The sequence below is a fragment of the Nipponia nippon genome, unplaced genomic scaffold (assembly GCF_047370975.1).
Source record: "Nipponia nippon isolate SJK-2023a ecotype South Korea unplaced genomic scaffold, ASM4737097v1 scaffold_23, whole genome shotgun sequence".
NCBI classification, from domain to species: domain Eukaryota; kingdom Metazoa; phylum Chordata; class Aves; order Pelecaniformes; family Threskiornithidae; genus Nipponia; species Nipponia nippon.
This window is the reverse complement of record NW_028262340.1, coordinates 3,209,617-3,222,506: the sequence shown is the minus strand read 5'-3', so window position 1 is coordinate 3,222,506 and position 12,890 is coordinate 3,209,617. Positions and strand designations below refer to the sequence as shown.

At 42.5% G+C, this 12,890-nt stretch overlaps 1 protein-coding gene across 1 annotated transcript in view; it reads right to left on the bottom strand.

Annotated features, from left to right (window-relative positions):
- The window catches only part of LOC104017817 (lethal(3)malignant brain tumor-like protein 4), a 55,951-nt gene that overhangs the window by 16,112 nt on the left and 26,949 nt on the right, over window positions 1-12,890 (bottom strand). The window contains exons 8-17 of the mRNA XM_087761281.1: window positions 12,717-12,821; window positions 11,928-12,063; window positions 11,338-11,429; window positions 10,201-10,352; window positions 8,513-8,589; window positions 6,971-7,056; window positions 3,096-3,206; window positions 1,824-1,938; window positions 1,610-1,709; window positions 599-778 (exon numbers count right to left, since the gene is read on the bottom strand). Of these exons, the coding sequence (XP_087617407.1) occupies window positions 599-778; window positions 1,610-1,709; window positions 1,824-1,938; window positions 3,096-3,206; window positions 6,971-7,056; window positions 8,513-8,589; window positions 10,201-10,352; window positions 11,338-11,429; window positions 11,928-12,063; window positions 12,717-12,821 (1,154 nt within the window). The remainder of the gene's footprint in view (window positions 1-598; window positions 779-1,609; window positions 1,710-1,823; window positions 1,939-3,095; window positions 3,207-6,970; window positions 7,057-8,512; window positions 8,590-10,200; window positions 10,353-11,337; window positions 11,430-11,927; window positions 12,064-12,716; window positions 12,822-12,890) is intronic.

Below are 12,890 nucleotides of genomic sequence, written 5' to 3'. Positions count from 1 at the left end.
TGGAGTTTGCTCTAGTGAGACTGGATTCGTACAGACTAAAGGTGACAATAATAAAAGCCTTCGTGTCTGGGTCTGTCCCATGACACATTTTAACTGCCTCCTGCAGCCCAAGAACCAATACACAGTTTGCTTCAGTGATACTCCATTCCAAGATTTTCATGTAAGAAAATAAAATATCTTGTTTGCCAAGCGATACACATGCAGTCATTACGCCTACCAGTGTAATGCAGCCGACTGGGGTGGATTGCAGTTACAGTTTAATAGTGCAAAATAACCTTGCTTGACAGTTTTAGGACAGGAAACGAAGGAAAAGAATATATTTTAAATTGCAACGGCAAGGAAAAATTTATGGAGACAGAATGCAATTTCCTTTGTTGGAATGTCACCAGAGCAGCAGGATTAAGGAATCAAGAAACCTATTAAGGCATATGAGGGTATAAAAGTGCACTGCTCTGGGTTAAGAGCGTCTGGGGCATGGGTCAATATTACAGACAGATGAACTCAATGCTCTGCTGCTTCTCTGCCAATTCCTGTGTTTTTCAGCCTTGTAAAATGGTTTTGCTCCCCAGTCCCTGCCCAAGAAAAGGGTTCAGCTCACCGGGATTGTGGAGAGTCCTCCTGAGAAGACTCTCCTGCCCCCAACAGAAACGGGGCAGGAGTCTCCAGCCTCTTGGCTTTCTGCATGCTGTTGCTGGGGGAAGGTCTCTCCCCACTCAGGCGGTCCTGTAACAAGTTTTCTCTGTTGAGGTTCACATCAGAATACGGGCAGCCAACTAACCTGTGTTAAAGGAAAAAAGAGAGAAAAAAAAAGAGAGAGAAATGACGATGCATGTTTTGAAGTCATACAGTCTTACCAGCCTCAGGCAGACATATCCATCAACAAACCCAGAAAAAGTGAGGCCAAAACCACTCAGGGCGATGTTATTACCCAGCTTTAGATGCGGGAAAGCAGGGGACTACATGGCAGAATTAGAACCCAAAGTCATGTTTTTAAAGAGTCACCTCAGAGAACAAGAAGAGCTATTCCTCTGTAACCTGTTTGTCTAAACCATGTTTCATGAAATAAGAGAGTCCTGCAACTTTCACTCTGAAAAATGCAAAGCCCTTTACCATATTATATACTACTAGATCTTCAGGCCTCCCGTCTGAGATTGTTTTCTTGCTCTTTAAAATAGTTTAATCGAGAAAAACCTTCCTTTTCCAAGAGCACATAAGAAATCAAAAGGCAGAGCACAACATGTGAGCTCGCTCTCCTCGCTCTTATACTTTAAAAGTCTGCCCGCACTCCCTCCCTCTTCAACTGTCTCCTTCTATGCTGTTCTTAGGTATATTATTTTACAAAAAAAAATCCCTTCAGTAATGCTGGAATGTAGAAATTGGAGTGAATTAATCTATGTTGGATTGCATTGCAGTTGCAATGATTATACTGGTGTAAACAGAATTTATGATGAAACAGCACATTTAGACACAAGAGGGAGCTGGAATTGCAGTTATAACTATCTCCAGAATAAATACCCTGAGATAATTTCAGTGCAGTGCAGGTGTTTATTGCTGCATTATTATTATTATGGACAGCAGTCAGAACCCTTGTAAGATCTCATATACATACGTATAATGTGTTCCATATCGTGGTCCCCTGACGTGACCGATACCGTGGCAGCCTGGAGTAGGACACGCTTGTCCCACTGCTCCCACTCGATCAACAGCACCTGGTAATACAAAAAAAAAAGTTAAACAGATTTGTAAAATGCTCCCTGCATCTGAAGAGCAGACTGCACTTAGGAGAATTATTCAACATAACAATATGATGTCATCTACTTTACCTAGAGGGACTTGCAAAGCATGTCCAGTTTTTGCACACCAGCCTACTGGATGAACATCAGGGCTGTCTGCATCGACCCAGAAATCATAATTACGGTCCCAACCATCAAAATGTATCTAAAAGAAGCACACAACCTCAGTGAGAGACAAGTTAAGGACATGACTCAGCTTTTATTTTAACTTCCCCCGCATTTGCTCAGCTCGGGGCTGATTCATTCAGTCTTCCAGTCAAGCACAATCGTCCTTTGTGCTCAGTGTAACTGTTTGTTTTCCTGACCCCTGCATCTATGTTTTACAGATTCTGGCGACACAGTCAAATCACAGGGTCCGCAAGAAAGCACAGACCATGGGGTGCTCCAGCATACTCTATACTCAAAGACTAAATCTATGCAAACACAACTGCTCATTTAATTGTTTTGTTTTCTGAGGATCCCAAAACACTATAAAAGCCAATGAGTTCGGTGAGTTTTGCAGGGAACAAGATAGAATTTTCTGCTGGATGAAAGGACTCAGATCCAGGTCAGGTTAACACAGACCAAGGATCACTGCCGTTTAAAGGCTAGTGGGTTGTCTACGTGGCAGAGTTTCAAACAAATGTATGAACTGAGTATCATGCTACTATATATTGGCGAAACTTGACTTTTGCTTGCAGTCGCAGGGATGAGACTGAGAATCAAATGGCTAATGGGGAGCGAACTCCACTCCTGCCCACATAATCACCCTTTGGGAAAGAGACCTGTGGCCAAGGAGCCTCCGTTGGTGCGGCCTCCACTTTAGCTGGCTCGTACTTAATTTCTCAGAAGCCAAAGCACAACAGATTTTTCTGGCAATATATTTATGTGAATGGTATTAGTTAAAATGCATTTACGTAACAAATTCATACTGGAGAATGAAGCTGCTGCCCACATGTACCAGGGTTTAACTTGCTTTGGGTTTTCCTTTAAGTATGGTAGGAAAAAAAAAATTGTCAGGTAGCTTCCCACCAGCAGAACATTAACGCTGCCTTCGCTCACACAGATCACACAGGAACTGCTAAGAGATGGAAAATCATGCTGTCAAGTGTTATTTCAAAATAGTTACATTAAAACAGTAACTAACAATACCAGGCAATTCCATCAGATTTCAACAGGACAAAACAACGGAAATCAAGAGTTGGGCAAGCCTGCAGGCTAGATCATCTGCAAGGCTCCTCATACCAAATGAGTATTTCTTCTGTACTGCCAATCACTATATTCCTCAGCACAAGGGCTCTGCACTTCGAAGCAAGGTCATACCTTAATGCGATGGTCATCTTTGTCAACTATTGTTGCCACTCTTATCAAGATGGGATTTCTTCTGTCCACAGCCTCCAACTTCATATTAACTTGGAATCCGTGAGCAGGACGCTGTAAGAGAGGATTGTAAGCAGAATGCTAACAAGTCTGGGCGTTCAGAGCTAGTCACCTGCTCTGAACGAAATGTGCTGAACTTTTCATCTACCATTCAAATGCCTGCGCAGCTTTGGCCCCTGATCTCACACGGCAGCCTGATTCGGAGGTTAAAATCAGAGTTTCCTAGAGGATTAAGCTGTCGGTTTGTCAGCAGCCCAAAACTACTCAGGAGGAAGTCTTAGCTTCCTCAGTGCAGAGGAGCATTTCACAGCCAGGGCAAGAGGTGCTTCCCTAACAGAAAAAAGGCCAGATACTACCACAAGCTCCACCAACACACGGACTCCGCAGTCCGACAGCAAAACTCCCAAACACAGCAGAGAGATGATCTCACATCTGCCAAGGACGGTGGCCAGTTCACCACTCTTATAGCTGAACACCTGAAACACACCACTGCATGCCGTCCCTCTTCACCACACTACGTGACACCCTTCTTGGCACCTGGATATTACAGTTACCTTCATCAAGCAGGTTACCATCTACTTCAACAACAACTGTATCTGCTTGTTACGGATGACTGCCGAGAACTGCAGTGCTGGGCCTCGTGAGCAGCTCCAGCTGCCGAAGTCTCCCACCTGCAGTTGCTGACTTCCCCTTTCTCTCAAACCCCAGCGGTCAAACTACTTTGTAAAAACTCCAGAATGTCCTTTGACCTGACGCGTGCCCTTTGCAGCACCCACAGATATAAACCTCTAAGTAACAGACAGCGTTTACCAATTTTTCCATTTATCTTTAAATGACTGACTGCAAATTCCTCCTCTGACCTCCTCGGCTGGGGGTTATGGAGCACTGGATACTCATTCAAAACACGTCCTTCTTCACTTCGGCACACAAAGGTCAGGATTTTAGCAAGAGATGATAAATCGTGTCTTTGAACAAGATCAGGTTAATGAAAAGATGATTATAATCACTCTTCCCTCACTATCTTCCTTACCCTTTTTACTGCCAGTAGCTGGGGGTGGGGAAGGAGGTCCACTTCTGAGCTAAGGGGATTACAGACTCCAAACCTCAAGTTTCTCTTTGGTCCTTTCACCTGGACGCAGACAATTATCCCCAGGCTTTCAGCCGCACGACACATCGGAAGCCAGACAATCTAAACTGCTTTTAGTTTTAAGAGCACCTTATTGAACCAGCCAACCTTGCCCGTCTTCCCTGAGGAAGGAACCTCAGTGCTAGAGAACAAAATCCTGCCCCGAAGATGAGCAGGACTAGTTAAGTCTTGCTGAAGGGTTGCTGCCTTTTTGGTAGTAGCTTATGAATGTTTTTGAATTGACAGCCCAAGACAATGGGCTGAAATAGGGATGCTGACAACCCAGCTGTCTCCTCCTGCGTTTTTGGGTGGAGGAAAAGGCAGAAATCCAGACACAAGATCTGCTATTTGTGCTGATGATCAGTGTCTCCAGACTACATAAGATAGCTCTTGAAAACTGTTAAAAACTAATTCAGTGAGAAATGCCTGTTCTGGCTCTCAACCCGTATTTTTATGTACTGATTTCTTGTAATTGCTAGCTGGAATAATAATAATAATAAAAAAAAAATCAATAACTGTTCCATGTATTTGCACTTCAGACCAACCAAGCCAGAAAAATAACGAGGTTTGATCTTGAAAGAGTTCTATTAACTGTTGATATATCAAATGCCTTTTTTTTTTTCTGTCTCATTTTCAAAACACAGTCTTGGATGCTAATTTATATTCTGGAGTTTCATGACAGCCAGAATTGGCCCTTCTCCTATTCTCTCAAAGCCAGATACCTGAAGGAGCAAAACAATGGCTGCAGAGACGTATGTAAAACAGGAAAAGAGGTAGACAAGGCAGTTGAATTCCCCCTTGGGAAGACACTTCACTTTGGAAGAATCCGAAACAGGGAGTACTCGGTACTGAAAAGGCTCCCTGTCCTGAGCAAAGCCCTGTTATCTTCAGGTGACATTTCTCAACACATTCTGAAAATCTGCAGAAAGAGTGCCGTAATGACAGATTACTGAGGACTTCAGACTGGGAGTTTTAAGTAGGTCGTTCTTCACTGTTTCTTTTTGTTTTATTATCTTTCCAAAATATTTGTCTCTACAAAACTACTTCTATTGTTCCTCTATTGTGTAGAAGACCAATTGCTGCATTCTGTCGCTCGTGTATTCTGAAGGTTCCCGTTTTCCAGCACTGCTGGGATTTTACGAGCACGGCTCAGGAAAAGGCTGAGCCTACCCTGGGGGCAACAAATATGTCCTACTGACAAGCTTCGCTCATTATCCTGCACGCTGGCTCCGAGGTGCTTCACACGCTGCGCTGCATGATCGACGATGCTGTCTGCCCAACTCTGGAAAACCTTAATCCGAGGGATGTTTTGGAGTTCAACTGTGCCGCAGATAACTCCAGCTGTGGCCTTACAGTTCTCTAAAGAGGCAAAACCAGCCTCTTCCTATTCCCTGACACCCACCTTGCAACCCCCAACAACCTCAAATGGACACCTGCTGAAATCTAGCAATTATCAAACTTGTCTGGCTGGATTTTTACCTCCCTTATCTGAGGCCTCCCTGATTGCTTTTCCTCCTCAGTCCCAAAGAGCTTACCAACAAAATATACGGGAGGGCAGCAGGTATTAACCTGCAACGCTAACTTCATCGAAAGGAATCAAGACAAGTGTCACGACGGCACAGAAAAGTTTTTAAACATATTACAAAGTTTAGCAAGGTGAGCAGCAGTGCAGAAGAAGCTGCTAAGAAAAAAAACCCAACAAACTTTAAAGTATGGGGGTTTTTTTTATGAAGTTACTTTAAAGGCTTTTGTTTTGTTTCTGCTCACAGTGAGCTTCCAATGTAAGAAACAAAAGCTCACGGTCCCAAGGTTGAGAGCACCATCCTCAGATTTAGTCTGCAGGATGACCTTCCTCCATCTAGGAGTCTGGCAGAGCTGCTCCATCATCTGTTAGTATGCTTATGTCTCTGGAGGGCACAGCTGGCTCCTCCCTAGAAGAACTAAGATCTATATTAGAACATTTAAGTCCTTGATAGGAACTTCTCACTCTACCTTAATTCCAGCCTAACCAACCAGGGGAAGAAGGATTTGCACAACTGCAAGGTGACAATATTTTAGAGAAGTTTTTGAAACTTCATGCGGAGGGGACACCTGATGGAGGAACTGCATGCTCCTCATTCCCCCTCAAACACACGCACACACCCCACCCCTTCCTCCCTTCCCCACCAAACATCACCAGCGGCAGGCCAGTGATATCCGCCTCTGACCCCTACGAAGGGAGAGTCTGGAAAGTCTGTTCAAGCAGCATCAGTCCTGCTCAGATATCAACTGGGAGATCCCCTTTGCTCACCCAGTCAGACCTTGAGCAGAAGACCAGCTCTTTCTCTTCTCCATGGCCTCTCTGAGGCAAGGTACTGCCCTTCATACATTCCTCTGAAAGCTACAGTTATCTGTGTGGACTGAAGGCTCTTCCTTTAAATCTGCTAATGGAGCAAGTTAAGCTGTTGAGTCAAAAATCCTTTCCAAGACAGCTTTTTATGGAATTAAAAAAAAAAAAAAATCCTGTAGTCTGCTGTGTGTTTTGTTTTAGCAGCAGTGACAGATGATCTTAAACTCAAAGTAAAAAACCCAGTTTTGCCCTCTTGGCACAGACGTGGTGAACCACCATCAAAGAAAGCATCTAGCAAGAAAGGGTAGATACAGCAGTTTCCCCTACCCTCCTGATCTAGGACAATCAAAGAGATTCACCAACCAGTTTGAATGCTCTTGCTGGGGCTGCCTGGGAATTAGTTTCTTCCAAGTATTTCTCCCATGAGAAGACTTTGGAATCCTTGTATCCTGAAAAAAGCAGAGAATTAACATTTAAGTAAGAAAAACCCACATTTATTGTTACAAACAACAGAAAAGCAGCTATGTAACACATGGCTATTATGTTAATTTAGCACTTACAATGGATGGTGCTGGAAAGTGGTCTGTTTATTCATACACACCACTTACAGCACACACAGCAGCACCGCAAGTTTCCTTAGCTTCCACACAGGGCTTTAACCCTGACCTGAAAGACCTGAAGAGTTCATTTCCGTACAGCTTATTCAACACTTATTCTCTAGAGAAAGCTGCCAATTAAGAGCTAGTCAGAGGATTCTGCGATGTGCAATGGCATCACTGAATTCATTTCCTATTTTATTAACTATTCTATGTGTGAGTGCCTGCAAGATTGTAGAAATTTCTCGTCTCCTGCTACCTACTCACCCATAGCTGAGTAAAACCAGCAGTCTGGAGATAAAAGGCTCCATTGCCATTACCATCATCTCAGACACCTACATGGGTGTGCTACTCTAACAACAATGGGATGTCTCTCCCTGGCAGCTACATTTAAGAAACTGCTCTACTTTTTTCCCCCTCCTATTTCATTATTTTTCAGCCTCAGTATTGTTTCCTTTTGGCAGGAGGGTGCAGTGACTAAATGCATAGGACAGTCTGCAAATTGCTACGCATAAATCTCTCAGCAGAGAAACCAGAATTGACTGCAGATTCTGCTGGGGGCACAGGCAATCATGATACGAGTAGGGGAGCTGCACGCCACAGCCTTGTTGCACGTTCCAGGAGCAGGAACAGATGCGGTGTTGCTGAAGAAAGCGTAAGTGTTTACAACCCCTTTTGCATCTGCAGCAAAGGCACAAAGGCTCATTCCTCCAAGGCAGAGGGATCTTGTAGCGCCACCCACTCTACCAAACTTGATACACAGTAATTACAGAAATTCTTGCTCCAGGGCTGTCAATCTAGCAAACAGCAGACAACATTTTAAAATTTTTGTTATTTTTAAGGTGAATGAGCACTTCCAAGGCCTGAAAACAACATTGATTTTCCTGTACGTTCTGTCCTTTTTCATTTGCCAACATTCTCTTCATTTACTGAATTCCAGTGCGGCAGAAAGAGATGTGGCTTCAGTTACTCCTTCATTTCCAGAAATTCCATCTTATCATCTATGAAATCATGATACTGATTCCTCTTTCTTCCAGCTCACCTTAAAGGAAATGCTGTAAATACTTCAAAGTTATTTCCCTTCTGAAATCAAATTCAATTACAAATTACCAAACCCCGTTCCATTTTTTGAAAGAGCTATGAAACAAAATGAAATGCAGTGGCAAAAAGCATGAACAATAATATTGTTCACTCAGTAGAGAAAAGAGTACCGAACGCAACCTGTAACTTGCAAATATGTAATTATGTGGAAGAGAAAGCTTGCACGTTTTTTGACTGAGGCAGGAAATAAGTCTCACTTTCAACATACCAGGTGGTGTTGTCAGTGGGGTTCCAGTTTCTTGGCAGTAGCCAACAGGACGAATATATGGGCTGCTAGCTTCACACCTGAATGAAAGAGAGAAAGTTGGCACCAGTCAATTTTAAAGCAAAAAGAAAAGCAGAATTTCAAATGCTGACTGATACGCCTTTGCTGGGTTAGCAGATGCTTTCAGTGGGTGTGATCATGGTGTAAAAGACAAGCATTACCTCGTTAGAATTTATAACGTCAAGTTTTCAAGGCGTTTAAGCTGTCCCACAGGACAGAGAAATACAAAGACGACTTTCTGGTGCTTTAAAAAAACAAAAAGTCCCCCCCCGGACCATACCAACCACAGTTCAGCCTGGACATAGATCATCCGAGCTAAAATGCAAAGGAAGCGAAGAAACAAAAACCAAACCCTCGTCCCTAACTGAAACGCCATTACTGTGGAAGAAGGGGAAATTACTTTTAAGGTCTTTGCCAAGAACTGCACGTTATCCATTAATTCTAGCCAAAACCTAGTGGTAGTTTGCCTGGTTCCCAATTTTATTGCATGTTTAGATCTTCTGAGTCCCTGAAAGAAGCGACGGGCCAATTTGAGACAGCCCCTTTTGTCACATCTGCTCTGAGGAAGGAACCAAAGCATTCTTTCAGATCTAGGAAAACCTCTGTGTTTTCAGCCAAGCTCTACTTTGAAGCTTTGTTTGCTTATGTTTCCCATTAAAATTTTCAAATTCCAAACAAAACACAGCATGAAAACAAAGCTTCACGAGCTAAAATGGTAAAGGAATGAGATCTGAAGTCTTGCAAATGGAAACACCGGTGTTACAAAGCTCTGCGTGATGGATTTATGGCAAAGAAAGAAAAGACCAACTTGCCACCAAATAGGTGCCTATTCTGAAAAAAACAAAAGAAGATGGGAGAGAGAACAGAGAATACTGATCGAATCAGTGCTATTTTGATAAGCATGTGCCTTGTGTTGCTTTCACAGACAAATTCAAAGTAAGTTGCTCCACTCATGTAGGTTGGAAAACACGGACCAAAAAGGGAAAATGTTTCCTTGACCAATATTCCACCTGGCCCCAGCACGAGGGCAGGGGATCAAAATTCTCAGATGCAGAACAACTGCAGAGCAGGTCAGGACTTAAAAGCCTAAATGTTGGCAATCATTTTTATTTTCAAAGGGCCTTAGCCAAACTCCGCTAAAGCGAATGGAAAAGATTTTTCCTGACTTCAGTACTGCCTGCTTCCAAATGTAAGTTGGCAGAGAGGCACGCCAACACCCACTACTAGTCCTGGAGGAGAGGGTGTTACTAATTCCAGGTGGTGTCACTAGTGGAGCTTTCTCTTCCTTTAGCTCTGCCAGAGGAATAGAAAACATGAACATTCCCTGGCCTGACCCAAGTCAGCCAGCTGCATTACCTCAAACGCTTCTTTCCTCGAGCGCTCCACAGGCAGTTCCAGCTAACCCCACTGGTTTTGCACTGAGCCAACTGACGAGCACTCAAACAGCAAGGGAAGCTACTGGGCAACCGGCACTTTGTAAAAACCCACAGTAATTATACAGATGCTTGAAAACTGATTTAAGATCCCAACATTAGTGACTATATTTAAAATATTAGATATTACCCTTAGTGGAAGAGCCATATAAACCACAGTCTACTTGCAGATATATATTAGAAACAGAATCTCTTTACCAGTAGTCATAACTCTCATCCCAGTTATCGAAATGAATTAGCAGGCGGTTATCCACCATGTCCGTGATGGTCGCGACACACATCAGCGACGGATTCTTCTTGTCCACTGCCTCTAGTTTCATTCCCAGACGAAAACCAGAGGGTGTGACAGGCTGAGGAACAGGACATCAGGAAAGGGAAATCAGCCATGTTCTAGGTCAGGCCATTTAAATTACCCTTACAAACTCATTTGTCGCAGGTTGCAACCCTGAAACCCACAGATGAAAACACACTACAGTTACTAGCAAGAGGTCTACAGACAAGATTTCCATGTGTTCTGGCAATGATTGTTACTATTTCTAAAAAAGAGCTGACGTGGCTCAAATAACAGAATCGCCAGGTACACAACAACACTACAGATTCAAAGGCTAAGATGCACATGCCTTGCAGTGATGAGTATTGGCTGAGGAAAAGTGCCAGCATTGCAGGCCTGGCCTTATTAGTGGAAAAATTAGAGTGTCTTCAAGGAAAAGAGGTGACTCCATCGGAAGCAGAGCAGAGCTGCACCGTTAGGCCCTGATCCTACTGAAGTCAGTGCTCTGTCCCTCTGCAGCGTCAAATCCGCCAGACCGTGGCCTTTGTGTCATCTGAGTGACACAAAATGGCAGCGAGTGTTATACAGGAACTGAGGCTAACAACCAAAAAGAAAGTAACAGTGGGCGAAGGATGAAAAATGCTCAAGATCCATAGCCTCATAATGAATCCCATGGTGCACATGAGTATGCTGCTGGAAACCAGAAATTATTTTGGAAATGATTAAATTAGAGGGAAGTGACACAAATATCTTGAGTGTAGGGACACAGCAAAACAGACCGTTGTAATATATTTAATAAATGGTAGAGTAAATCTTTTCCTCCAGTATTAAGGAGGAAGGGAAACACAAATTCTCCCTCTGGAAAGTCAGTGACTGGGAGAAGGAAGAAAAATTGTACTAGTTTCCTATCTTAAAAATAAATCACAGCAGGAAATGGCTCACATCTGATTGTACCATGGTTGTACCTCTAACATGAGCGTATTAAAACCACGTAAATATTCTGGTCAAAGCTCACTTAGCATCAGACCTATCTGAAACATCTTGGATTCAATATCACCACTTACAGTGCTGAGGGTCTTAAAAAGGCTCTTTGGAGCTGCTTGAGCTTTGCAATTCTTCAAATAGGAAGTCCAATTAAATTCTCCCTCCTTGAAACCTAGAAAGAGAGATAAAAAGATTGTTTTACACAGCTCCGTTACATTCAGATTGGTTTTTCAGAAATGGAAATTACCTGGGAAGAATATGAACTTTGCATGATAACTGCCCTACAATCTTCAGGGGTTATGCATTTCAGCTAAAACATCTCTCTCTTTTCCGGTATAATGTTCGACCATTAATCTCAACCTTCAAACGTTTCTAGGAAATTTAATGCAGGAAAGAAGCAAGTCCTGAACCCCAAAGAGACCCCTTGCTTTACACGCTCATCCAATAGAGAGCTTCTAATTTGACTAACAATGTCAATCTTTGGCAATATCAAAAGGAAGCTGTTTTGTTCTTTTGTGATTCCCTATCTTAGTTACACCTCTTCCCTTTAAGCCACTCAGATTCAGTTCCACAATGAAATCATACTAAAAATGAAATATGCAGAGCCAGGACAACTAGTTCTTAGTAGAATTTATGGTTTCTTGTACACCGTTCTATTTTTTTTTCATACCTTTAGGAGGGAGCAGCTTATGACTTGTTTTTTCACACCAGCCAACAGGATGGATGTCTGAGGAATCAGCATTAAGCCAGAAGTCATAGCACTCTGGATAACCATCAAAGTGTAATCGCATTCTGTACCCTTGTACCTATAATGATGGGAGCTCTGATTATCATAAAGGGTCATAAAGAAGTTAAAGAAAAACACTAATCAAACACTCCTCCCATAATTGGATTTATAGACGGAAGTAAATTTAAGATCTCATTGATTTCTCAAAGTTGAGTTTTATTTTTCCTCATTTACGTCTCCCAGTTGCCATGCTCCTCGTTCCTCACTTCAAACAGTTGAAAATAAAATTGGTCAGTGTAATTTCACTGGCCTCCTATTCCATACTCATGTACATATTACTGTGCGGCAATATCTGGAGTACAGATACAGCCCGAGATCTTTTATGTCTACACCAGATCAACACAGATTTCACATAATTGAAGAAGCATGAAAGCGTTTTAACTTCCTTATATTTACTAAGTCTTAGGGCCTAATTGCATTGTTCTGCTTCATATTTGTTCATTGCATGCAATTAGTAGGTTTACTATTTTGAGTTACAATTGCAAAAATCTGACAGTAAAATTTCAGGTATAGATCCTTAACAATGTAATGCTATTCCTTCAGTGTCACCTTGAACTCCTCCCAACCATTAATTAATTGAAGTACTATTATTGTTATGTTTCTACTTTTTATTGAAAAAAAATCCTAAATGTACATGAGACTTTTGGAATCAAAGACAGGAAGAGCAACTACCTCAGCCACTGTGAGAACACAAAATCGAGAGGGGTGTTCAGGATCCAGCCCTTCCAATTTCATTCCAACTTTAAATCCGTTTCGGCCTTGTGGGAATGACTGATACTGTGAGGGAGGGGAAGAAGGAAACACTTTTTTTTAATTCCAGAAGACAGAATCTATTGCAGTGCAGTC